The 25,688-nt window shown below is 42.0% G+C and overlaps 1 protein-coding gene across 3 annotated transcripts in view; it reads right to left on the reverse strand.

Moving 5' to 3' along the window:
* The window catches only part of FANCC (FA complementation group C), a 304,040-nt gene that overhangs the window by 187,531 nt on the left and 90,821 nt on the right, over positions 1–25,688 (reverse strand). For all 3 annotated transcript variants that reach the window (XM_049895534.1, XM_049895535.1, XM_049895536.1), the window contains 2 exons: positions 1,749–1,989; positions 67–151 (listed from right to left, as the gene is read on the reverse strand). In XM_049895534.1, the coding sequence (XP_049751491.1) occupies positions 67–151; positions 1,749–1,913 (250 nt within the window). In that variant the 5' untranslated portion in view covers positions 1,914–1,989. The remainder of the gene's footprint in view (positions 1–66; positions 152–1,748; positions 1,990–25,688) is intronic.

Raw genomic sequence — 25,688 nt, forward strand, 5'->3', positions numbered from 1 at the left:
AAACTCTGCATTTTTTTAAACAATGAAAAGATTGGTGTTTTCAGAGGATACACTTTGGGCTCTTACCATATGCCAAGATAAAAGGATTCCAGCAAGTTCTTGCCAACAGTTGACCAATGGTGGGGAATCTTTCAATGATTGTATTAGAATCCTGTAAAAGAAAATTACATTTTGCTCAGTAAAAGGACACTTATGCAATTGAGAAAGACTGAACTGACACAGTATGTTGAAGGGACGTGAATGCTTCTTCGTTAGCATATATTTTATGTTAAAAAAGATTAAAAGAGATCTTTAGGTAAGTAATTCCAATAAAATTTAACAAGCAACCGTTATATAGCATCCTTAAACCAGGTCATGAAAACTAGGTAAAATGAATTACGTTACAAAATTAACTTTATTTCACTTATACTTAACATAAGTCAGGAAAGGCCACCATATCTAAAAATAGCAAAGCCTGCATGCTAGTAAAGAAACATTATTAGTGACTAAAAACTACTCCTATACCTTCACCCTAAGCTTTTATTCTAAAATAATAACACAGGTTCCTAATTCAGCTGCAGTAGGGTTATTTCAAAGAAGATTTAAAAAGAACTCTGGAACTTGTAAAAAGAAAAACAGTCAAAGCATAAAGATATACATCTCCGTTTATTACTGTTGTGATTGCTATATGCTAAATGACATCATACCCAGTCTACAGCAACCTAAAACCAGAGATAAAAAAAAAAGATCAGCCAAATGGAAAACAGCTTAAGATTAAAAAATACACATGCTCTTGTACAACCGTTTTCCCACCTCTTTACTTTCTATGCGAGCTTAAAAACAAGACCAAGCTGAAATAATGTGCAGGAAGCCGAAATAACGGCCATTTCTTTATTGAGGTTGCAGCAAAAAATTCCTCACATTTGTCTCAGCATCAAGGCTGGCCCGAGACTTTCTGGGACCACATTAAGGTCAAGTTACAATTTTAAAAATCAGCATTGGTTCTTCACACAGATTGTATCGCTCCTTTTAGTTCCCAAGGACATATGACCTCATTATCAACAGGAATTACTCTTCCAATCTCCTACTTGCTTCTTTGACTAAGGGAAGAAAAGCATAACGTAAGAATACATTAGATGACAACTTTGCTTTTCATTTCGAAATTTTTTAAAAAGTATAAAATCTTCATAACATAAAAGCATATGCTAACTCATAAAAACTACCTACTGCAGTTATGACAAAAATAAGAAATCTTATGTCAAAAATGAAGCAAATTTTGAAAACATATAAAAATAATGAAGACACTCAAAATCAGTATTTATCAGAAGAGACTACTTGAAATATTTACAAGAGATTTCCACATGGACCATCTTTTAGTGCAGCCTACTTCAGAACACGGTTGAAGAAAGGGTGAACACGTCAGCAAACTCTTCAATACGTAAGGGATGCAAAGGGCTTGAAAAGAAACCCATTTGTTACCTGACAGCAAGTGTCAAAATTTTGATTAATTAAAAACATTTTGATTGGTCAGGACATCTCACATGGCAATATAATCAAGAAGAAAAGACTGAGGCCATATAAATCAGAGACTCAGTAAACCACTTCTTCTCTGCATTACCTACAGCTGTGCCCTCAATGTCTCTTAGCCAGCAATCCATTAGGTTGACACCTCAAGTCCCTGGCCATGGATAACACCCTGGCTTGGGGAAATCTGGGTGAAGAGTCCTTGAGGACGAGAAATAATTTCATTCTTTTGGTCAGCTACTTACCATCTCTTTCAAAGCTTCATACATCCGCCTCAGGAACTTCTGGAACTGAGGCAAGTGAACACAGGTGTCTTCCTGGGTTTCCATAGTGGAGGCCTGGTCCCATAAAGAAAGCTTCCGCATCCAAAACTGATACTCGGAAGAAAGGTCTACTGAATCTTGAGCCATTGCAAAAGGAGGGAAAAGGTGGAGTACCTTCACACTGGCCTGCCGAACACTGAGGGAAACCACGCACAAGTCAGATCTGCAAGAAAGGGGAAAAAGGAAGCATTTCTAAAAGGATCTTTCATCAGTGTCTTCATGATCCACTGATGAGTGAAAAGGGATTACGAGGGACTAAAACAGCAAGGATTCTGTGCAGGAGTCATCACCAAATTACTTTGAAATGTGTCACCCAGCTGTAGCTCTGATTTTTACCATCTGAACTTTTTCATCATGAGTAATATTATTAGACTAAAATAATTATACCTCCACAGGCACATGATAATTATACACAAAAAGCACAGCTGATAATAGTTTATATTTTCTTTTTGAGATTGATCTATTTTTAAATGCTCTAAATATGAAGTTAATTTGAGTATTTTAAAGGAGCGGGAAATCAAAAACATAAATGGGTGTTTAATAATATTCTGTGCCTAAGAAATGTGTTTGAAGTTCTTATGTTTTATATGCATTTCAGGATTCTCATTTAGGTGTAAAAAAACAATCTCCATGCATTACTGTCTAATGAATTTTCTTCCCAGTTTCTCTTAATTTCTTAGGAAAAAAAGTAAAATAATTCATTCCACGTGCATGAATTTGAAAAATCTGCTTAATTTAATTAGACTTCCTTTTATGTGCCTGATCTAAGTTCATCTACAAGAAGAAACCGTATTTTAGTAAAACACGATAAACTCCAATTATTGACACAGTCCTAAGTGACAGAAAATAATAACTCATCAACTTGACTTACTATACCTGAAGTCATGTTAAAAAGAATATAGAGTTACACAGCTAGTCTGTCTCCAGTAGCAGTACCAGTTGTCATGAAGTCAATTCCAACTCAGGGTGACCCCATGTGTGTCAGAGTAGAACTGTGCTCCACAGGGTTTTCAATGGCTGATTTTTTGGAAGCAGATCACCAGGCCTGTCTTCCGAGGCACCTCTGGGTAGACTCCAACCTCCAGTCTTTCAGTTAGTAGCCAAACATGTTAACAATTTGCAGTTAGGGAAATAAACTCCAGATGCCTCCCAGCCCTCCCGCTGCTCGAGGCACCCCCCCCCCACACCCCTACCCCACAGGCATTCAATACAGAGAAGGGAGGGGAGCTTCTCAAACAGGTGTGGGCTTTTATAGTCTCAAACTTTCTTGGGGAAAGGATGACTCTCAGTACCTCATTTCAAAGGGCTACTCTGCAAGTGGTAAACAAAGTAAGTTTAAGTCCTTGGCAGCACTAATTCACAAGATGAAATGTTACCAATTAAATATCAAAAAAAAATCAGCAAAGTGGGTTCTTATTACTAAACAGGAAAGCAGGAAGAAATTTAAAGAGATTACACAATTTGGCTGCAGTGCAAAAACATCTAGATCAGGAAGATGAACGATTTAAAATGAGACTTAAAAATTTACTGTTTTGAAAAGGATCTTGTTAAAATGAAGAAAAAAAAAGAGTTTAATAATGAAGGCAATTCAGGCATACTGTCAGGACAGGACATCAGACCCCAAACTCTAGGGTTGTTCCCAATTCCTCCCTTTCTCTCACCATCCCCTGCATCACCAACATCTGTCAGTTCTACCCCCAAAATATACATAAATTGATTTGATTACGTTCACTTCCCACCTGCACTGCTGCCACTCCCCCATCGCCACTCTACAGCGTCACACTAGTCCTCTACCAGGTCTGGCCTGCCCCCTTCCAGTTCATTCCATGGCACTCTTCTGCCTAAAACATCCTTCAGTTGGCTTCCTTGGAGAGATACCCAAACACCCTGTAGAATAAAACCCAAGCGCCTCACTGGAGTTTCTAAGGCTCCAGCACACCCTTTAATCTCACTTCATTTCCTCCCTCCCCGGTCACCACGATCCAGTCTGTTCCATGAACACACCAAACCCTACCTGCTTCCAGGCCTTTCCGCTGATTCCTTCACAGCTCTTACATCAATAATCGTTGTCAGCTGCCATTGAGTTGGCCCCCGATTCATGGTGACCCCGTGCACAACAGAACAAAGCATTGCCCAGTCCTGCATCTTTGCCATGATTGGCTGCTGATCAGACCATTGTGATTCATAGGGTTTCCACTAGCTGATTTTTGGAAATCAATTGCCTGGCCTTTGTTCTTATTCTGTCTTAGTCTGCAAGCTCCACTGAAACCTGTTCAGCATCATAGCAACACACAAGCCTGTGCTGACAGACGGCTGGTGGCTGTACACGAGGTGCAGCGGCCAGGAATCTAACCCAGGTCTCCCACGTGCAAAGCGAGAATTCTACCATTTATTTGCTCGCTTAGTTATGGCTTCTTTTACTGGAATGTAAATTCTCTGTCTTCCTAGAACTCAGCACATGCACATTCAATACCGAATGCAAAAGTTAATAATTCACTGGTATTTTTCAAAGTATAGGTCTAGGCTAAATGCCATAATATGATTTACTAAATAAAGCAATTTAAATTTCAAAAACTAATCCCTCCAAAAAAAGAAAATGTAAAAGGTATCATGATGTTATTTATGTGATATTTAAGTATTAGTATCCCATTTTATATAATAATAATAATAATAATAATAATAATAATAATAATAATAATAATAATAATAATAATAATAAAAGCTTATACATACAGATGCTTACTAGGTTCCTGACATTATAATAAGTTTTTTTTTTTTGCATATTAACTCATTTAATCCTCACAGCAACCCTATGAAATGGGTACTCTTATTATGCCCATTTTGTAGATTTGCTCAAGGTCAGGAAACTGAGCGCTAGTAGAGAGCAGAGGTAGGATTGTGGGATCTGAACCTAGAGAATCTGGCTCTAAAGTCTGTGCCCTTAAACAAAGAAATTGAAGAAATGGATTGATTAATTTCTTATATATTGCACATGGTACTACATGCAGGGCAGTTTAGATATTTGGGAACCATAAATTTAAAAATTTTTTGATGAAAGTAAGAAATAAGTAACATTATTTTATTATAACAAAATTATAAACAATTTATTGCTTAGCAGTGGAAACACATCTGATTGTTTTAAATGGACCCAGCTTGAGGCACAAGACAGTGCCGTGGGCCTCAGGGTGTAGAAACTAGTGGTGTCTCGGTTGTGATGGAAGCAGTGTTGGTGAGATGCTGAACACCCTGCAACGCATTAGACAGCAGTTCACAGTGAAGAAAGGTTGTCCTCCAAATGCCAATGATACCAAAAAAACAAACCAACTCCACTGCCATCAAGTCAAATTCCAACTCATAGCCACCCTACAGAAAAGAGTAGAACTGTACCATAGGGATTCCAAATCTTTAGAAAGGCAGACTGTCACATCTTTCTCATACAAAGACGCTGGCAGGTTCAAACCATTGACCTTTTGGTTAGCAGCCAAGTGCTTAACCACTGCGCCACCAGGGCTCCTCTCCCAATGACGTCACTGGTGAGAAACACTGATTTAATCTGACCACTCAGGAATGGGGATCTGTTGGTTTTATCTGTTGTGATGGTTTAGGTTATGTGTCAACATAGATGGGCCATGATTCTCAGGGGTCTAGCAGTTATATAATGATGTAGTTTGGCACTTACATAATGGTATAGTTTGGCAGTTAAGTAATGATGTAATTTAGCAATTACATAATGATGTAGTCATTCTCCATAATGTGATGTGGTGATCAGCCAGTCAGTTGAAAGGGGAGTTTCTATGAAGGTGTGGCCTGCATCCAATATATATGTAGACTTTACGGCAAAGCTTGCTTGCTTGCTCGGGACCCTGCACCTGGCTCATCATCATCTGACTTCTGGTTCTTGAGCCAGCAGACTGCCATATTGCCTGCCAATCTTAGGATAGTCAGCCTCTGCAGCCTGTGAGCTAGTGGCCTGCTGTCTGACCTGCTGATCTTGGATTCGTCAGCCCCTGTAGATACTTGAGTCAAGAGACGCCTCCAGCCTGACAACTGACCATGGACTTCGGAATTGCCAGCCTTTACAATTGTGCGAACCACTTCCTTGAGATAAATCCCTCTCTCTCTCTCTCTCTCTCTATATATATATAAATAGACACACATATACATGTTGTTAGGTGCCATCAAGTTGGTTACGACTCATGGCAACCCTATGTACAACAGAACAAACCATTACCTGGTCCTGTACCATCCTCACAATTGTTGTTATGGTTGAGCCCACTGTTGCAACCACTCTGTCAATCTATCTCGTTGAGGGTCTTCCTCTTTTACCCTCATCCTCTACTATACCAGTATGATGTCCTTCTCCAGGGATTGGTCCCTCCTGATAACATGTGTAAACTACAGGAGATGAAGTCTTACCATCCTTGCTTCCAAGGAGCACTGTGGCTGTATTTCTTCCAAGACAGACTTGCTCATTCTTCTGGAAGTCCATGGTCTATTCAATATTCTTTACCATCACCACAATTCAAAGGAGTCTTAGCTCAGGATCATCTCACCAGTGGGTCCCGAATCCACCCTGTAGTGATCTCCCCAGTCCCAGAATGCATAATTGGAATAGATATACTTAGCAACCACAGAACCGTAACACTGGACCCATGACAAGTGGAGAAAGGGCAAATATGGTAGGAAAAGTCAAATGGAAGCCATTAGAACTGCCTCTACCTAGGAGAATACTAAGCCAAAAGCATAACTGCATTTCAGGAGGGACTGCAGGGATTACTACCATTATCAGGTACTTAAAGATGCAAGGGTGGTGATTTCCACCACACCCCCATTCAACTCACCTATCTGGCCTGTGAAAAAAACAGATAGATCTTGGAGAATGACAGTGAATTATTGCAAACTTAACCAGGTGGTAACTCCAATTGCAGCTGCTGTTCCAGGCAGTATCATTGCTTGAGCAAATTAATACATTTCCAAGTACCTGGTATGCAGCTATTTATCTGGCTAATGCTTTTTTCTTGAATCCAGTTTTGAAGGAACACCAGAAGCAGTCTGCCCTCAGCCGGCAAGGCCAGCAATACACCTTCACTGTCCTACCCCAACAGTATATCATCTCTCTAGCCCTATGTCATAATTTATTCCACAGGGACCTTGATCACCTTTTCTCTTCCACAAGACATCACACTTGTCTATGGCACTGAGGACATTATGCTAATTGCACCTAGTAAGGAAAAAGTATCAATGACTCTATTCTAGACTTATTGGTAAAACACTTGGGTGCTAGGGGTTGGGAAATCAATCCCACAAAAATTCAGGCACCTTCCACTTCACTGAAATTTCTAGGGGTTCAGTGGTGTGGGGTATATCAAGAAACTCCTAAAGTGAAGGATAAGTAATTGCATCTGGCCCCTCCCACAACTAAAAAGGAGGCACAGCACCTGGTTGGTCTCTTTGGATTTGGGAGGCAACATATCCCTCATTTGGGTGTGCTATACCAGCCTATTTATCAAGTGACTCAAAAAGCTGCTACTTTTGAGTGGGGCCCAGACCAAGAGAAGGCTCTGCAATAGGCTCAGGCTGCAATGCAAGCTGTGCTACCCCTTCAGCCATAAGATCTGGATGATGCAATGGTCCTTGAAGTGTCAGTGACAGATAGAGATGCTGTTTGGAGTCTTTGGCAGGCCCCTATTCATGAATCACAGCACAGACCCTCAGTATTTTGGAACAAAGCCCTACCATCCTCTGCAGATATCTACTCTCCTTTTGAGAAATGGCTTTGGCTTGTTACTGGGTCTTAGTAGAGACTGAATGCTTAACTATCAGCCACCAAGTCACCATGTGGCCTAAGCTGCCCATCATGAACTAGGTGTTGTCTGACCCAAAGAGCCATAAAGCCGGACATGCATAGTAGCACTTCATCATTAAATGGATGTGGTATACACGAGATCAGACTCATGCACAATCTGAAGACACGAGTATTAAAAAAAAAAAAAAAATGCTGCATGACAAAGTGACCCAAATGCCCATGGTCTCCACTGCTGTCACATTGCCTGCCCTCTCCCAGTCTGCACCTGTGGCCTCATGAGGAGTTCCTTATGATCAGCTGACTGAGGAAGAGAAAACTTGTGCCAGGTTTACAGATGGTTCTGTGCAATATGCAGGCACCACTTGAAAGTGGACAGCGGCAGCAATGCAGCCCCTTTCTATGACCTCCCTGAAGGGCACTGATGAAGGAAAACTCTTCCAGTAGGCAGAATTTCGAGCAGTACGCCTGGCTGTTCACTTTGCTTGGAAATGTCCAGATGTGCGATTATATACTGATTATATACTGATTCATTGGCTGGATGGTCAAGGACTTGGAAGGTACATTATTGATAAATTGGTGACAAGGAGGTACGGGGAAGGAGTATGTGGATAGACCTCTCTGAATGGGCCAAACTAGTGAAAATATTTGTGTCTCATGTGAATGCTCATCAAAGGGTGACCTCAGCAGAGGAGGATTTTAACAATCAAATGGATAGGATGGCACGTTCTGTGGAAACCAATCATCCTCCTTCCCTAGCTACTCCCATTATTGCCCAATGGGCTCATTAACAAAGTGGCCATGGTGGCAGGGATGGAGGTTATGCATGGGGTCAGCAACATGGTCTTCCACTCATCAAGGCAAACGGGTACAGCCACTGCTGAGTGTCCAATCTGCCAGCAGCAGAGATCAACAGTGAGTGTCCAATATGGCACCATTCCTTGAGGTGATCAGCCAGCAACCTGTTGGCAGGTTGGTTACTTTGGACGGTTCCATCATAGAAAGGGCAGCTTTTCATTCTTACTAAAATAGACATCAGCTCTGGATATGGATTTGCCTTCCCTCCACACAATGCTCCACTTAAACTACCATCTGTGGACTCACAGAATGCCTTATCCACTATTATGGTATTCCACACAGCATTGCCTCAGATCAAGGGATTCACTTCACAGCAAATGATGTATGGCAATGGGCCCATGCTCATGGAATTCATTGATTTTATCATGTTCCCTATCATCCTGAAGCAGCTGGCTTGAAAGAATAATGAAATGGCCTTCTAAAGACACAATTATGGTGCCAGATAGTTTGCAACAACTTTGCAGAGTTGGGGCACTGTTCTCCAAAAGGTCGTATATGTTCTAAACCAGCATCCAATATATGGTGCTGTTTCATCCATAGCCAAGATTCATGGTTCCAGAAATCAAAGGGTGGAGATCAGAGTGGTACCACTCACTGTTAGCCCTAGTGACCCACTCACAAAATTTTGCTTCTTGTTACTGCAACTCTATTCTATGCGGGTCTAGAGGTCTTAGTTCCAAAGGGAGGAATGCTCCCAAGAGGAGACACAACACAGATTCCATCGAACCAAAAGTTAAGAATGCTCCCCAGCCACTTTGGGCCCCTCACGCCTCTGGATCAACAGGCAAATAAGGGAGTTACCATATTGGCTGGTGTAACTGATCCTGACTACTGGGAGGAAATCAGATTGATGATGCACAAGTGAGGTAAAAAAAGGTATGTCTGGAATACAAGGGATCCCTTAGGGTGTCTCTTAGTACTACCATGCCCTGTGATTAAAGTCAATGGAGAACTATAGCAACCCAATTCTGATATGACTACTAATAGCCCAATTCCTTCAGAAATGGAGATTTGGGTCACCCTACCAGGCAAAAAACCACAACCAGCTGAAGTGCTTGCTGAGAATAAAGGGAATACAGAATGGGTGGTGGAAGAAGATCGTTCTAAATACCAGTTATAAGCATTTGACCAGTTGTAGAAACAAAGGCTGTAACTGTTATGAGTATTTCTTCCTCGTATGTGGGCATGAAATATTTTTGTTTTCTTCACTTATAAAATGAAAGATGTAAACGGGGCTACTGTGTTTTCAGTTGTATGCATGTTAGTCGTATCATGTTAGGCACAAGTATGGCTTTGCAATTGTCTTTATTTAGAAAGTGTATGGTTTAAGGAGATGTGTACAAGTGCCAAGTTGACATGGGGTGGACTGTGATGATTAAGTTTCTATGTCAACTTGGCTGGGCCACGATTCTCAGAGATTTAGCAGTTATGGAATATTGTAATTTGGCAGTTATGTAATAATGTAGTCATCCACCCTGATGTGATCTGATGTAATCAGCCAATCAATTCTAAGGGGACTTTCTTCAGGGCTCTGCCCTGTATCCAACATATATATATATATGAATGTTCTGGTGAAGCTCGCTAGCTTACTCTGGATCCTGCATCTGGCTCATTATCATCTGACCTTCAGTTCTTGGGACTTGAGCCAGAGGCCTGCCATACTACCTGCTGATCTTGGGATTTGTCAGCCTCTACAACCTGTGAGCCAGCAATGCCATCTTACCTGCCAATATTGGTGTTCATCAGCCTCTGCGGCCTGCCATCTTACCTGCCAATCTTGGATTCTTTAGCCTCTGCAGCCCGTGAGCCAGCAGCCTGCCATCTGACCTGCTTACCTTGGGTACACCAGCCCCTGTAGCTACATGAGTCAAGGAGAACCCTCCAGCCTGACGCCCGCCCATGGACTTCAGACTTGCCTGCCTCTACAACCACAGGAACCATTGTGTGTGTGTGTGTGTGTGTGTGTACATACACTTTACTGGTTTTGATTTTCTAGAGAACGCAGCCTAAGCCTAGCACTTTTCCTTCTTTTGGTTACCAAAAAAAAAAAAAAAAACCCATTGCCGTCTAGTTGATTCCCACTCATAGCATCCCTACAGGACAGAGTAGAGCTGCCCTGAAGAGTTTCCAAGAAGTGCCTGGTGGATTTGAATTGCTGACCTTTTGGTTAGCAGCCGTAGCTCTTAACCACTAAGCAACCAGGGTTTGGGTTCCAACACCTTACTTTTCCTAGGGGAAAGAACCTCTCCTCCATTCCACGGAGTCTTGATGGCTCTGTTAATCAAAGTGCCTTGTGCCATCAGCCAAGGGATGGGATGATGACTCAAGTTAGCCAAATCAGACTCCTGTTGGGAATGTGAGTATTGAGGAGACTGACACAAGAGTGGAACTAAGTCACTCAAAGACTCTCTTAGTCTAGCTCCCTGGAGTTACTCTAGTTCACGTCCTTAACAAAGTATGGTTTTTCAGCTCTGATTCTGTCAGCTACCCAAGATCCTTCCAATAAATTTTTTTTTTCTTAAATTAACCACTGTTGTTGAATTTGAACCTCCAACCTGTCAGCTAGTACTCAAATGCTTTGTGCCACCCTAGAACTCCAATGACATCGCCAAAAACAATCAAACCTACTGCCATCAAATTGATTCCAACGCATTGCGACCCTATAGGGTTTCCAAGGCTGTAAATCTCTATGGAAACAGACAGTCACATCTTTCTCCCACGGAGCCACTGATGGTTTCGAACTGCCAACCTTTTGGTTACCAGTCCGGCACTTTAACCACTGCACCACCAGGGCTCCTTACGTAAACAACTGTTGACTCCAACTCAAGTTGCACTTTCAGATGTGGTCTCCTTACTGGAGCAACTTAACACCACTGTTGGCACCCAGAATACAGTTAAGAAGCTGGTAAATGTACTTCTCCATGGGGATAAACAAAGGACAGAGGACACCACAGTGGTCTACTATACTGAAGATATCAGACTGACAGAATCTGGGGAGTGGGAAGATACAGGTGCCTTAGACACGTTGCACATAGTGGGATATAAATCCCATGAACACATAGGGCCTGCTACTTCAGTAAGTTTCTTGGGATCTAATGGTCCAGTCATGTCAGAATACCCCCTTTAACATGAGGATACACAAGAAACTGGTATCGGTGGTCGCCCCCAGTGAGGGGGTCTGGGCGGCTAGATTATATACGTAGGAAACGGATTCACTATTCAGTGTACACCTTTTGTACCTTTTCAATTTAATGCCAGGTATACCTATTATTAGAACCCTGGTGGCACACTGGTTAAGAGCTCAGCTGCTAACCAAAACGTTGGCAGTTCAAATCCACCAGCTGCTTCTTGGAAACTCTATGGGGCAGTTCTGCTCTGTCCTATATGGTCGCTATGAGTCAGAATCAACTTGACAGCAATGAGTTTTTTGGTTTATGTTCATTACTTACTCAAAATCAATAATTAAATAAAAACAAAAATAAAATGAATGATAACCGCTACATCTTGCAACTACTAAGACGCAAACCGCTTGGCTGATCTCTCTGGGACTCTGAATGCCACACACACTACATGGAATTTTCAACCATTTATCTGCTTCTACCCATTTGCCTAGTAATGAAAATATCTGTGTGGGGCCGAGAACAAGAGTCATTGCTGGTCCAGGCTGAAGTACCACTGTAGCTCATATAGCCCAGCAGAGCCAATGCTGTGTAGAGTGTGTGGGCAGGTCAGGATTCTGGACGGAGCCTCTGGCAGGCCTTAGGAACTGGGCTCATCTGCCAAGCCACGAAGCTGGGTGTGCCCCTCAGCACTCTATCATCAAATACAAATTATAAACCCATTTGGTCAAAATGCATAAATGAGGCTTTGGAACGCCATCTGTATTTCTTTGCTCGTTATGTCATATAATTGTAAAGATTCCCTTCTCTTTAGTTTTCCCTTCTCCTACAGAGCCCTGGTGGTCCAGTGGTTAAGAGCACAGCTGATAACCAAAAGGTGGGCAATTTAAACACACCAGATGCTCCCTGAAAACCCTACGGGCAGTTCTTCTCTGACCTACAGGGTCACTATGAGTCGGAATTGACTCGACAACAATTGTTTATTATTATTATTGTATTTATAGAGTATACTATTAGTAAATAAATTTTCTATTTAGTCTGTAATTTATAAAATATAACAGAGATGGAAAGAGGAACTGATATTATGCAGGCTCCTGGACTTGAAGGCTAGATGCATTAAATGGGTATTACTTTGGATTATCTCCCTTTTTGAAGGAGGGGAGAACTAAATTACATTAGTTGTAAGTATTTTTAGAATGCTGTGCAGGGAAAGCAGCTAGGTTTGAATGTCCTGGGCAGCCACAAGGTGAAAAGTAGTACATATCTGTCATTTCTGCCCACCTAGCATCCCTTTCTTATTCTTTTGATACATGCTTCCCACTTCTGTTTTGAATGCCTGCCCTTCTTCCTTTCCATAGGGTCTTGGTGGGACTATGGCTCCGGGTGTGCCCCCTTAGAAGTGTGGGGGTTATGGAAGCCTAACAGATAAAACTAACTGCTAGAAAACACACTATATATAAAATAAAGCTCATGCTTATTGTCTGATGCCACACAAAAACTGCAGACTTTCACCAAATAAGGACAGTACATTATGATTTAAAAAAAAAAAACCCTTGCCACCATGTTGATCCCAACCGGTAGCAACCCTATAGGACAGAGTAGAACTGCCCCATAGGGTTTCCAAGGGACGCCTGGTGGATTTAAACGACCAACCTTTCAGTTAGCAGTTGTAGCTCTTAACCACTAAGCCACCAAAACACAAGCGATGTGATACGAATGAAATTTGTTTCTTTTTTATCATTGAATATGTTTAAATATTTTTTTCAAAGTAGAGAAAACAATACAATGAATATCCATGTGCTGAAATTTTTCCATTTTTAGAGCAAATCACGTCAGATCACTTTATCCCAAATACTTTTGTGAATCTTTTTTTAATAAAGATTTTAAAAAAGAAAAAAACAAAACCTCTTTCACATCCAATAGAACCATCAGCAATATCATCTATGTTCAATCCTCTCGAAAATCTCCCTTTACATTTGGTTTGTTCATATTAGGATCCAAACAAGATGCACACGTTGTATATGGTCAGTGACCATAGTTCTCTTAAGTCTCCTTAAACCTGTAACAATTACTCCTCTTTTTTTTTTAACTTTTTTATAGCATTTATCCACAGGAGAAACCAAGGCATTTGACCTAGAAAACTTCCCACACTTCTGCATTTGGCTGACTGACTGCATCTCTGTGGTGTTGTTGAACATGTTTTGCTATAAACCAAAAAAAAAAAACCAAACAGGTTGCCGTAGAGATGATTCCAACTCACAGTGACCCTATATACCCCCATATTATTGTTGTTGTTAGGTGCCTTCAAGTCAGTTCCGACTCATAGCAACCTTACAGGACAGAGTATAAGTGCCCCATAGGATTTCCAAGGAGCGGCTGGCAGATTTGAACTGCTAACCTTGTGGTCAGCAGCCGAGCTCTTAATCACTACATCACCAGGGCTCCTATATCCCCCATACTTCTTGCAAACTGTTAGATCAACAGGCTTGAGTAGATTCAGGTTTAATGATTTTGTAAGAACACTTTATTCATGGTGTTGTATACTTTAAATGAGATCAGAAGGTACATAATGTCAGGCTGTCCCACATTTCATAACGCCAAAATTGATCAGTGGACCCAGGTATTTTCAACCTAATCCACCCTAATTCAGGTCCTATGAGCCCTGGTGGTGCAGTCATTATGCACTTGGCTGCTAAGTGAAAGGCTGGTGGTTCGAACCCACCAGCTGCTCCATGGAAAAAAGACGTGGCAGTCTGCTTCCGTAAAGATTCACATCCTTGGAAACTCTGTGGGGCAGTCTTACTCTGTCCTATAGGGTCGCTGTGAGTCAGCTTCGATTTGACAGCAGCAGGCTACTCCACCCATTAAAAGGTTTACCATCAACCTTTTCCCTAATGGTCTTAGGACCCACTGATGATCGTTTTGATCCAATTAAAAAAAAAAAAAAAAACTAGTTACCCTGGAGTTGACTCTGATTTACGTGTCAGAGTAGAACTGTGCTCCACAGGGAGCACACAATTTTCGAAAGTAGATCGCCAGGCCTTTCTGGATGAACTCAAACTACCAATCTTTGGCTCAATAGCATGTTAACCGTATGCGCCAGTGGTTCAGAAGCATCAAAAACAAAACAAAAAACTCATTACTGTTGAGTTGATTCCAACTTGTGGTGACACTATACGTGTAGGGTAGAACTGCAATCCATAAGGTTTACAAGACTGTGGCCTTTCAGCAGCAGATGGCCAGGTCTTCTTCTGAGGCACGTCTTGGTGGGTTTGAATCACCAACCTTTAGGTTAGTAATCGAATGCTTAACCATTTGGGCCACCCTAGTTGCAAAAATAGTAATTTCCTAATTTTATCCATTCTCGTATTTTTATGGTGCTTCTTGATGCATGGAAACCCTGGTGGCGTAGTGGTTAAGTGCTACGGCTGCTAATCATAAGGGTCGGCAGTTCGAATCTGCCAGGCGCTCCTCGGAAACTCTATGGGGCAGTTCTACCCTGTCCTATAGGGTCCCTGTGAGTCGGAATCGACTCGACGGCACTGGGTTTGATTTTGGTTTTGGTTCTTGATGCATGGGAAGTTTTAATTTCATGTGGTCAGATTAACAATCTTTTCCTTTGGAAGAGACCTTCAATTATGCGAGATTGCCAAAAGTTCTAATAGCTTCTCTGTCATTTAGGAGCAGCCTTCAGCCCATGCCCTCTTCCAGACTCTTGGTCTCTCACTGCTTGTCAAGAAAAGGCAGGTGCCCTGCGGGGTAGGGCTGGAGCCTAGTGTGCCCACTTTTCCACTTCCCTTCACTCCAGGACTTAGCCTGAGTCCTGTGCACTTTTACAGTTCTCTAACATCTTCAAAAGATATATGTTCTGGCTCTTAATTAAGTTAATTAAGGTTAACTAAGATGGGTAGAAGTAAACCAATCTCCAGTACAGAATATACTTAATGTAAACACATTTAGTTAAAATGGCGTCTATTTCAGTCCTACTTCAGAAAATGGTGGACTATATAATCGAGGCCAACTCACCCACTGAAATGTTAAAAGGCTATATAGGAAATACTAAAAGATACTTCAAAAATAATCAAAGACTAAAAAAGACAGTATAGAATTTTCAGACAAGATCATGACACTTAGGGCTGCACAGGCCTAGGGAGGCAGTCACTGATCCTGAAGAGGTGGTTAAAAGGCTACGCAGCTCTGTTGACAGCCTTGCTAATCAGGTAAAAGCAGGAGGCCAGGTCTTCCAAGGTGAGGTCGTGGTAAATCACCCTGCACTTTGAGTCGGCCCATAAAGCTGCACTCTGAGAAGACAGATGTCCCAGAAGAGAATCAGCCTGCATACAGACCAGAGCCTGACTATGGGACTCAAACCGAGTTATGGAGATCCCAGCTTGCTAGTGCTGCCAGGTGCCTGGAAGATGCAAACAAAAATCCTCTCTGGAGGAATGTAACACCATCCTAGGTTTCAAATTATTTTTAAAAATCATTTTCAAATACAAGTTAAAAAAAACATATAATCAAGACAACCAAGCATACAAGAAGAAAAAAACACATGAACAAGAACCCAAAAACAGTGGACAAGAACATAGAAACCACAAGTGAGAGGCATTCCAGATAGTCACTCAGACTTCATCAACTACTCAGGGGTTTATGAACTCAAAGTGGGTAACTGGTGAGAGGGCGCAGCAGTCCGTGCTCAGGCAAACACAGTGAGGTGGTCCCCATGCAGCTCCACAAAGCTATCCCTTGTAAAATGGGGATGATTCTACAGACTTGAAGTCATTTCAACATTTTTCACAAATGTAATTTTTTTTTAACCTCAGTTAATCTGCAAACCTATTGGACAATTGAGAGCTGACTATAGGTAGTACCCTACTTACAACATACTCGAGTTATGACGAATCACACTTACAACCATCTCTTTTTTTTTGTACATTGATAGTAATATGTACTACACTACATACAGTGTTGTGGTGTGTAATTTGCTGATGCTATCATTATCATCTCAAGCCAACCTCCAAAGACAAATAAAGATCAGATTTATACACATACTGATAATAAAAGGTAATAATAATGACAACTAAAAAAAAAAATGAGATAGTCAACTTACATCAGAACTGACTTACTATGGATTCGCAGAATATAGCCGTGTTATAAGGCCACTACTGTATACACCTTTTGCTCGAAACAAAGATTCTTTTGTCTTGCACCAAATGTAAACTCTTGACTTTCCTCTGATTCTGCTTAGGGTATGTGTCATACCCTGGGTGTCTAGGACCAGATTAATTTCATTACAGAGAAACGTTGTTTAGCATCTTTTATTTAATAAAGGGAAGGTGGGCGTTCAATGACCTATTCCCTTATTCCCTCAGGATTTTAACAAGTATCTCACACACACTGTGCATACTAATGTAGCAAGAGCAAATGGCATGGAAATCACCATTCTCCACTTCTTGAGTATTTTTAACACATTTACCAAGTCTCCCAGGAACCAAAACAAACCACGATTTCACCTTCTCCACGTATGTCGACTACAAACACCAGAAGCTGCTAGTTCCTCAGTATGTACTTCCAAGAGAAAATGAAATGCCCTTCAGAAGTGATTATGCAAAGGGGACTAAAGGAAGGTCCTGTGAGCAGAGAAACCTGGACACCCAAGAGGAAACAAGGCAGCCAGTAAGCATCTCCACGTGCTTCTTCAGTCCCATTGCCTACCTTGTAAGAGGGGGTCTTTCACCAGCAGGAGGTGGGAGGGGAGGAAGGAAGTGACCAAGGAAACCAGGCATAGGGCAGAGCAAACAGCAGATATGCTGAGAATGGTGTCAGTTTAGGTTCCCTGCACTTGCCCTCCTTTGGTCATTTTGCAAATTGCTAGGAGATTATCTTGTTGTTTACTAAGTACTACTTCATGAACTCAAATCACCATAGTACAAAGACACGCTGTTGTCCACGAGGATCAGCAGGAGTCACTGAGATGACAGGGCTCAGATTCAAAGTACAATAAAGGAGAGAGAGGTAATACCTCAGGGCTAAACAGGGCTTATGAGCCGGTTCACTCCAGTTTGAACCCATGCTGAGAATTTACCTTTCCGCCACAGATATACTGAATCAGAATCTTCATTTTAACAAGATCCCCAGTGGATCCTTATGTATAATGAATGTTGAGAACCGCTGCTCTACTAGTGCTTCTCAGAACTGGTCCCTACCAGCAGCATTAGCATCGCCTGGGAACTGTTAGAAAGGCAAATCCTCAGCAGGGGTTCGAACTGGAATGAGCCAGTTTGAAGTCCTAGGGCTAAAGGTTTCCTCATTTTGGCTGTTTCTGTCCTGAAGAAGAATACGTTCAAAATCTAGCTGGGAAATGTGCTTCACAAGGAATAGGGAGTTCACCAAGCACAATTCATTGGAGTGGAAGAAGGAAGTAAAAGCACTGAAACACCTGAGCAGCAGCTGAAGAAAGGTAACTAAAAGGAAAGAAACAACTGGGCTATAAGCTGGGGCAAAGTATCCCAGCTCATTAAAACAAACACCATCGCCTCTAACTTAGAAATCAAGAAGGATAAGAGCCTGGCAGGGACCCAAGGGTTCTCAAATGATCTTTCATAAAGCAAGGTAGGTTCCTAAAAACAAAGCTCCTTGTTAACACCTGAGCATTTCAGTGGCGCTGACTTCAAACAGGAGGGAGGCCCAGGCGGGGCTGTGCAGGACGTCTCTTCCACCACAGTGCTGGGACCCATGACCAGTCTCTCCTTCAATTTCCTCTCCTAATTTACTAACTTTCAGGATAGAAAAGCCTGTTCTGTACTTTAACCTGGGGTTGTTTTGGTCCTCCATTAGCATCGCTGTTGAACAACACTTCCGTAGGTGAAATGGCTGTCATGACCAAGGACACCTTTGGAACTTGTCCTTTTTTCAGATTTTCTGTAAAGTCTAAAAACAATCCCAACTCAACTGATATAACAAGGAATCTGGTACCTTTAAAATGCTGTGAAAGGCTACAACTGCCACAGATGTAAAGAAAAGATATTTTTTAAAAGTCATTTAGTCTTAATCATCCTTGTTTTCCTTTATGGCATACTGGAGGTAGTCTGGAAAGCCATGTATGCAAATACAAGTAGCCAGGGCTATGCTGTAAATAAAAACTCATTGCCATGAGTCCATTCTGACTCACAGTGACTCCACAGGACAGAATAGAACTGTCCCATAGGGTTTCCAAGGAGCAGCAGATGGATTCAAACTGCTGATCTTTTGGTTAGCAGCTGAGCTCTTAACTACTACGCCACCAGGGCTCCCACTGAAAATACAGAAATTCTAAAATAGTTATTGTAGATTAATCATGGTCACTGAAGTACAGTCCATCCTCCCTTTGCAAACTCCCCTACCTGCTAATATTTATTTGTAGCCCCAGAATCAATACTCATAGTGCTTTTGCAGTCATTTGCAGCCAGCTGAGATTGAACGAGACAAAGCTCTGCCTCCTTGTTTCAGCTCTCACACTGTAAACAAGTGTCCTCGTCCCACTCTGTTTAAACCCAGAAAAACCCAGTGCCGTCGAGTCGAGTGACACATTTTGTGCATTTTTATGCTTTCTGTGGGTGATTTTGCTGTTTAAAATGGCCCCCAAGCATAGTGCTGGAGTGCTGTCTACTGTTCGTTGGCAGAAGAAGGCTGTGGTGTGCCTTATGGAGAAAATACATTTGTCAGGTAAGCTTCGTTCAAGCATGAGTTACAGTGCTGCTGGCTGGGAGTTCAACACTAATGCATCAACAATATTTATATTAAGTAACATTTCTTTAGACAGAAACACACATAAAACAAGGTCATGTACTGATCACTTGAGGAAATGTGACCAGAGGCTCGCAAGGTCGGACTCTGTATCTCCTCTACGACCAATGGCTCAGCGTTCACTAAGTCAGTGTTTGCAGCAACTTTATAGAACGTGACCACTGCAAATAATGAGAAGCAACTGTAACTACCAAGCTTCTACCATTCGCACCTTCTAAACCAAAGCAGTGGATTAAATATCCAGAGTGACAACAATGGCAGCAGCAAGGTACAATGGATGCTTAAGGCTTTTTTTTTTTTTTTTTTTAAGTCATTAAGTAAAATCTTGTACAAAAGTTCAACATACAAAATCAGACAGAACTGGAGTGGCTCCAATCAGAGCAGACACGCAGGCTGGAGCATACCCACTCCCTCGCCCTGCCCTCCGCACCATGGCAGCCTCCCCAGAACAGCGCTGCACACACCGCTGGGGGCTCACTGACAGCCTGAACACCTCTGCGGCTTCTCCGGATTCCATTTTGTCCAAGGATCTGGTGATCACACACCTTGGGGGCTTAGCGGGGATGGGCTGAAATCTTCCCCAGGGCCAGGAGGTGGATCGTGATTAATGTACACCAGCTGATCTCAAGTGTTTTGGTCTAAGACCCCTTTACATGCTTAAACATGACTGAGGATGTCCAAAGAGCTTTTGCATATGTGGCTTATATGTATCAATATTAATCATATTGCAAATTAAAACTGAGAAAAATTAAAAACACAAGAATACACAAGCACACGTTCTACTAGTTGTCAAAGTGATGACATCATCATAAATCATGTAACCTCTTAATAACTCCACTATACATTCGTAAGATGATGGAAAAGGCAAATAATGTCTTAGCATTATTATGAAAATAGTTTTGATCTTGTGAACCTCCTGAAAGGGTCTCAGGGGCACCCAGGGGTCCCAGACCACATTGTGAGAATGGTTGGTGTCAAACAGTCATGGTATTTCTACTCACCCTCCTACCAACTACAGGATCAGGCATGTTACACAACTCTGGACAGTGAGAACTCAGGCTCGGCTGGAGGGTTTCCGAGAGAGTTCTCCTCAAACTTACATTCACTTTTTCCATATTAGATGCTGCAGTCTTTGTGCAACACCCAGAACAGCAGCAGCCACCTTTTTGCTTAAGCCACTCGTCTTTGGGTTTTCTGTTATTTGCGGTCAAACACGTCCTAGCTGACATACCTGCTCGAGGCCTAGTTTGCTGACCACATTTTGAAAACCATGGTTAAGCACTTGACTACTAGTCAAAAGGTTAGCAGTTCAAACCCACCCGGAGGTGCCTCAGAAGACAGGCCTGGTGATCTGCTTCTAAAAGGTCACCGCCTTGAAAACCCAATGGAACAGTTCTACTCTGCACACATGGGGTCACCCTGAGACAGAATCCATGCAACAGCCACTAACAACAGCAGCAACATGTACAGTACCTGGCATATGGTTGTTGTTGCTGGCTGCTGTTGAGTCAGCACCCAAGTCATGGCAACCCCACGCACAATGGAACAAAACGCTGCCCAGTCCTGAGGCACTCCCGTGACCAGCTGCAGATCGGACCATTGTGATCTATAGGATTTTCACTGGCTGATTTTCAGAAGTAGATAACCAGGCATTTCTTCATAGTCTGTCTTAGTCTGGAAGTGCCACTGAAACCTGTTCAGCACCCTAGCAACGCATAATCCTCCACCGACACACAGGTGGTGGCTGCATATGAGACGCATTGGCTGGGTATCAAACCCTGGTCTCCTGCGTGGAAGATGAGAACTCTACCACTAAACCATCAACGCCTTATCCCTAGTATATAGTAGGAGCTCAATATATATTTATTGAACTAATGTAAGAAAATATAAACAAACGAGCAAGCCCACCAAGGCTGTAATAGAGGAAAGATAAACGTAGACACATTCTGACTGACTTCGCGTTGATAGAAGCCCTTGGGACTCCTAGACAGCCAACATTTAAAACAAAGTGCATTACAAACCACACAGTACCAAAATATCCGCATGGTACACGCTGGGGGCTAAGAGAGTTTGAAATTGCTTTCCTTTGGTCTGTGCTATCTTTAAGTTAGGAGCAGGAGACATAAGTCTATACAGGCCAAAGGGAAATACAACCTACTCAAAATAGTAACTTGATAGGGAGCACTTTTAAAAAATTTTTTTTTCATTTCCCGAGCATGAGTCAACTGAAGTCCCTTCTCTCGTGAATAAGCACCAAAGAGATTTTATGTGCAGAATGCTACAAAATACACCGTTTAAGAAGAAGAAAAAGAGACCAATCAAATGCCTAGCCTCCAATCCACATCACTAACTAGGGGCATAATGGGCTCTTCAGAAAATATTTAGAACCACTAGAAACATAATGAAATATAAAATTAAGCAATTTATGTTCGACTATAAGCTTGACAAAATTCCTTCTCTTCCTTGCTAAAATCCTGATGCCAGTATTTTTAATTTACTGAAAGGTTTCTTTGCTGCATTATTTTAAATAAGATTAATTTACCCCCATATTTGTGGCTGTCCTTTGAAAGTGAAAATATTCTTGTTCCCATGGAGTACTTAAGAAAGAAATAAATATTTCCCCCTAAGAACAATGAGGTTTTAAGAAAAGTTCCACTAGGAGGAGCTGGCTTTTTCTCTGTGGAGTCCACAACGGTTCACCTCTGAGATGGTCTAATCAAAACCACAGACCTGAAGTTTGCAGATAATTTCAAACAAACAGCAACTGTAAACAAGATCTGGGTCCGAGGAATCGGAGGAGGCAACTTCAATCCAGGTGCAGAGTCCGCTCACTCTTCAGAAAGCCTTGCAAAGAACTGAGGGCATTAAATGGAACTGATAACTCTGTCTGGGGTTCACTGAGCTCCATTCTCCCATCCATGCCCCCACGGCTGTGGAGAGAAGCACTTCTCTTTGGACCTGGCTTGAAGCAGCAGCAGCCCTTTCTTCACCACAGTGTTTGCCTTTGGAGCTGCTAAGATGGGAGCCTTTGGCCTTATTCTCCATCACAGCATCCAAGAGCTATCTACTCAGATTCAAAAAATATCAGTCTTACCTCATATGTTGTTAGAAATTGTGATTATTCAACTTCTTTATATTCTTGTCCTCACTCTAGTTATCTGACAGGGAGCCTATGGGCATTTGGTTAGATCCATCAGAAAAATGAGCTGAGGAGCATCTCACATATTAACATATTAGAAATCGTCTTCCTACCTTTGTCACTGGTGACTTGGCTCCAAGTTATTTCTGCCTCTCTTCCTACCCTTGGTTCTACTAGTAATTTATTATTAAAACAAACAAAAAAGCCCACACATTTATCTAGAGCTACTTTATGATAGTAACTCTGATAAACATTGCAATAAAAAGATGACTACCTGTGTCCTGTTTCTCAAGAAACCTGCCTAGTGAGGAAACCAGGATTGGTAAACAAATAAAAGGGGGCTCTGGGTGGCGCAAATAGTTAAGTGCTCGCCTGCTAACTAAAAGGTTGGTCGTTTGAACCCACCCAGAAGATCTACAAAGAAAACCCTGGTGATCTGCTTCCAAAGGTCACAGTCATGGAAAACCCTGTGGAGCACAGTTCTACTCTGACATACGTGGGGTCGTCATGAGTTGGAATCAACAGCAACTGGGACCGGTACTAACTAGCAAACGGATAAAATTTAATATCCTGTGGGAAGGGCCGGGGAGAAGAAAACACGGGGTGGGGTGCTACAGAAACTATCAAGAAGGGGCATCTAACCCAGCACAAAGGTGTCAAGGTGCTTCCAGACAGAAATGACACCTGAACTAACCAAGACCATGACATACAAGGAGAGATGCAAGCCAAAACAGCAAAGTCAAATACAGGATGCTTACTGACTCTGCACAGGAAGGGTTACCATTTGACCCGTGTTTCTCATGGAACTTGAGCTCCCAGTGTGGTTAAAATTATTTTTATTCTGTTACTTAAATATTAACAAACCTAAAATCAGTGAAAAACCCTTCTGCTTCTAACTCCCACACAACTACACAAAAAAAGTACAGATTAAATAACTTCAAACTGACCATGTAGACATGGTACTGACCACTACAGACAGGTTCTTTTGAGTTTGCAAACACTACCAAATGCTGATGGATGGCTCATTTGCCCACCACTGTTTTCTTTTTAAACTACTGGAGAACTCTCACTTAGCTCAAACACATTATTTACGTTTCACCTTTGTCCGTTTTTCAATCGCTCTGTACATTCAAAGTAATACTACATGACACCAGTACAAATGGCAACTGCAGGAGTCAAAATTTTGAGACGTTATTTGGCTACAATTCCAGGCGTTTAGGTGTTTGGAAACATATGAATTTCTGAATTATCATCAAGATGAAAAACAGAAGGTAAAAATCTCTGTGGAGAACCATAGCATCTTAATAACTTCCACTCATCTTTTTGGGTACATAAGTCTCTGAAGGAGGAGTTTAAATAACTATATACTATGGGTCACTGAACCTACACAGAAAAGTATCCTTGCGGTTAGCTTCTAGTACTACAAAAAACCAAATATGTAACTCTATTTCCTTTAAACTCTCAGCCCACATGACTTCCAGTTAAGACGGCACAGTAAACCCATTCTTTGACGGATCCACTCTATTCAAAATACACAGCAACAACAAGGGAGATATGAAAGAAGAAACCCAAAAAGACACAGGTAAGCTCCAGAATAATATGAACATTTCCCTGGGACAGAAACACAACGAAGTAAGTCCTTAAGGTGAAGCCTTCAGCCTCCTAAGTTCAGGATCCAAAAATAGGCAATGAAACTGGAAGTCTGGGTCTTACGAGGCTTTGGGGCTAAAGATAGCCCACAAAGGGCAAAGGCAGGCCTGGAAATGCTGCTGGAAGGTAGGACAGAAAATGGCAACTAGAGGAGGGGTCCCCCATTCCTGAAAGAAGGTTGGTAGCCTCCTTGCCTCACATGGCGCTGTGGCCTAGGGAGGAGAGGAAACACAGGCCAGCCCAGCCATAAGGAACTTACCAAGTACCCAAACCACCATCCAACCTGGTTTTGGACTGGGGCTCCCTGGAAACCAGATGGAGACAATGACAGTGTATTGTCATTAAATACATATCTCACATGTATCAATTACAGATCTCTGGTCTTTTTATCTGTTTGCTCTGTGTCCTTGTTTTCTAGTACTGCAATAACAAAATAGTAAAAAGTGGGTGGCTTTACAGAACAGAAATTTATTGTCTCACAGTTCTGGAGGCTAGAAGTCCAAATTCAGGGTATCAGCAGGACCATTATCTCTCTGTTCATCTCTTCCAGTTTCTGGTAGTCCTGGCATTCCGGGGTGTTCCTTGGCTTTAAGATGCATCTTCGAATGGCATCTGTCTTCCTGGTGTGACTCTATCGCCCTGTCTGTTCTCCCCTTTTATAAGATACCACTCAGGTGGGATTAAGACCCACCCTACCCAGGTATGACCTCATGTTAACTGATACTATCATCAAAGAAAGACCTTATTTCCTAACAAGGTCACATTCACAGGCACAGAGGTCAGGACACAATTCAATCCATAACACTCTGTAATCTAGTCCTCACTCTTCTACCGGATTCTCTTACTAAACTAGGTGGGCTCATGTTCCCCCCGACACCTGTCTCACAAATCTCCCCAGCATGACTTCTGGGGTACTTCATGACCTGGCTCTTAAATAAACTTTCTAACTTAACTCCCTTTGCCTGCCTCCGCATGTCTTGGGTGCTTGCCATGTTTTCCACTGTCCTGTCCCAAAAGGATATTATGTTGGTAAAGTAGAGGGTCACCAAAAAAAGGAAGACCCTCAACGAGATGGATTGACACAGTGGCTACGACAATGTGCTCAAACATAACAACAATTGTGATGACAGCTTGAAATGTCCCTTTTCCCGTTCTTCACACATAATAAGTAAAATCATTCTCATCCTTTAAATCCAGTTCAAGCACTACCTCCGTGGTGCGGCCTCCATCAATCCTTCCCTGAAGAGGCAGCACAGTGCAGTTATTAGAGTGCTGGCTCTGAAGCCAGAATCCAGGGTTTGTATCCCAGTGCCAACGCTTATTAACTGTATGTGATCTGGGGCAAGTGACATAACCGATCCATAACCCCGCTCCCTTGTCTTAAATGCAGATGATTAGGCAGCGGTGGGGATTAAGTGAGCTAATCATGAAATACTTATAATGTCATTATAATACTTTTTCTTCTTCAGCAGCCCTTTGAAATTTCTGTTCAGTTCTTTTACTTCATC

Source organism: Elephas maximus, chromosome 9 (genome assembly GCF_024166365.1).
Source record: "Elephas maximus indicus isolate mEleMax1 chromosome 9, mEleMax1 primary haplotype, whole genome shotgun sequence".
NCBI lineage: Eukaryota > Metazoa > Chordata > Mammalia > Proboscidea > Elephantidae > Elephas > Elephas maximus.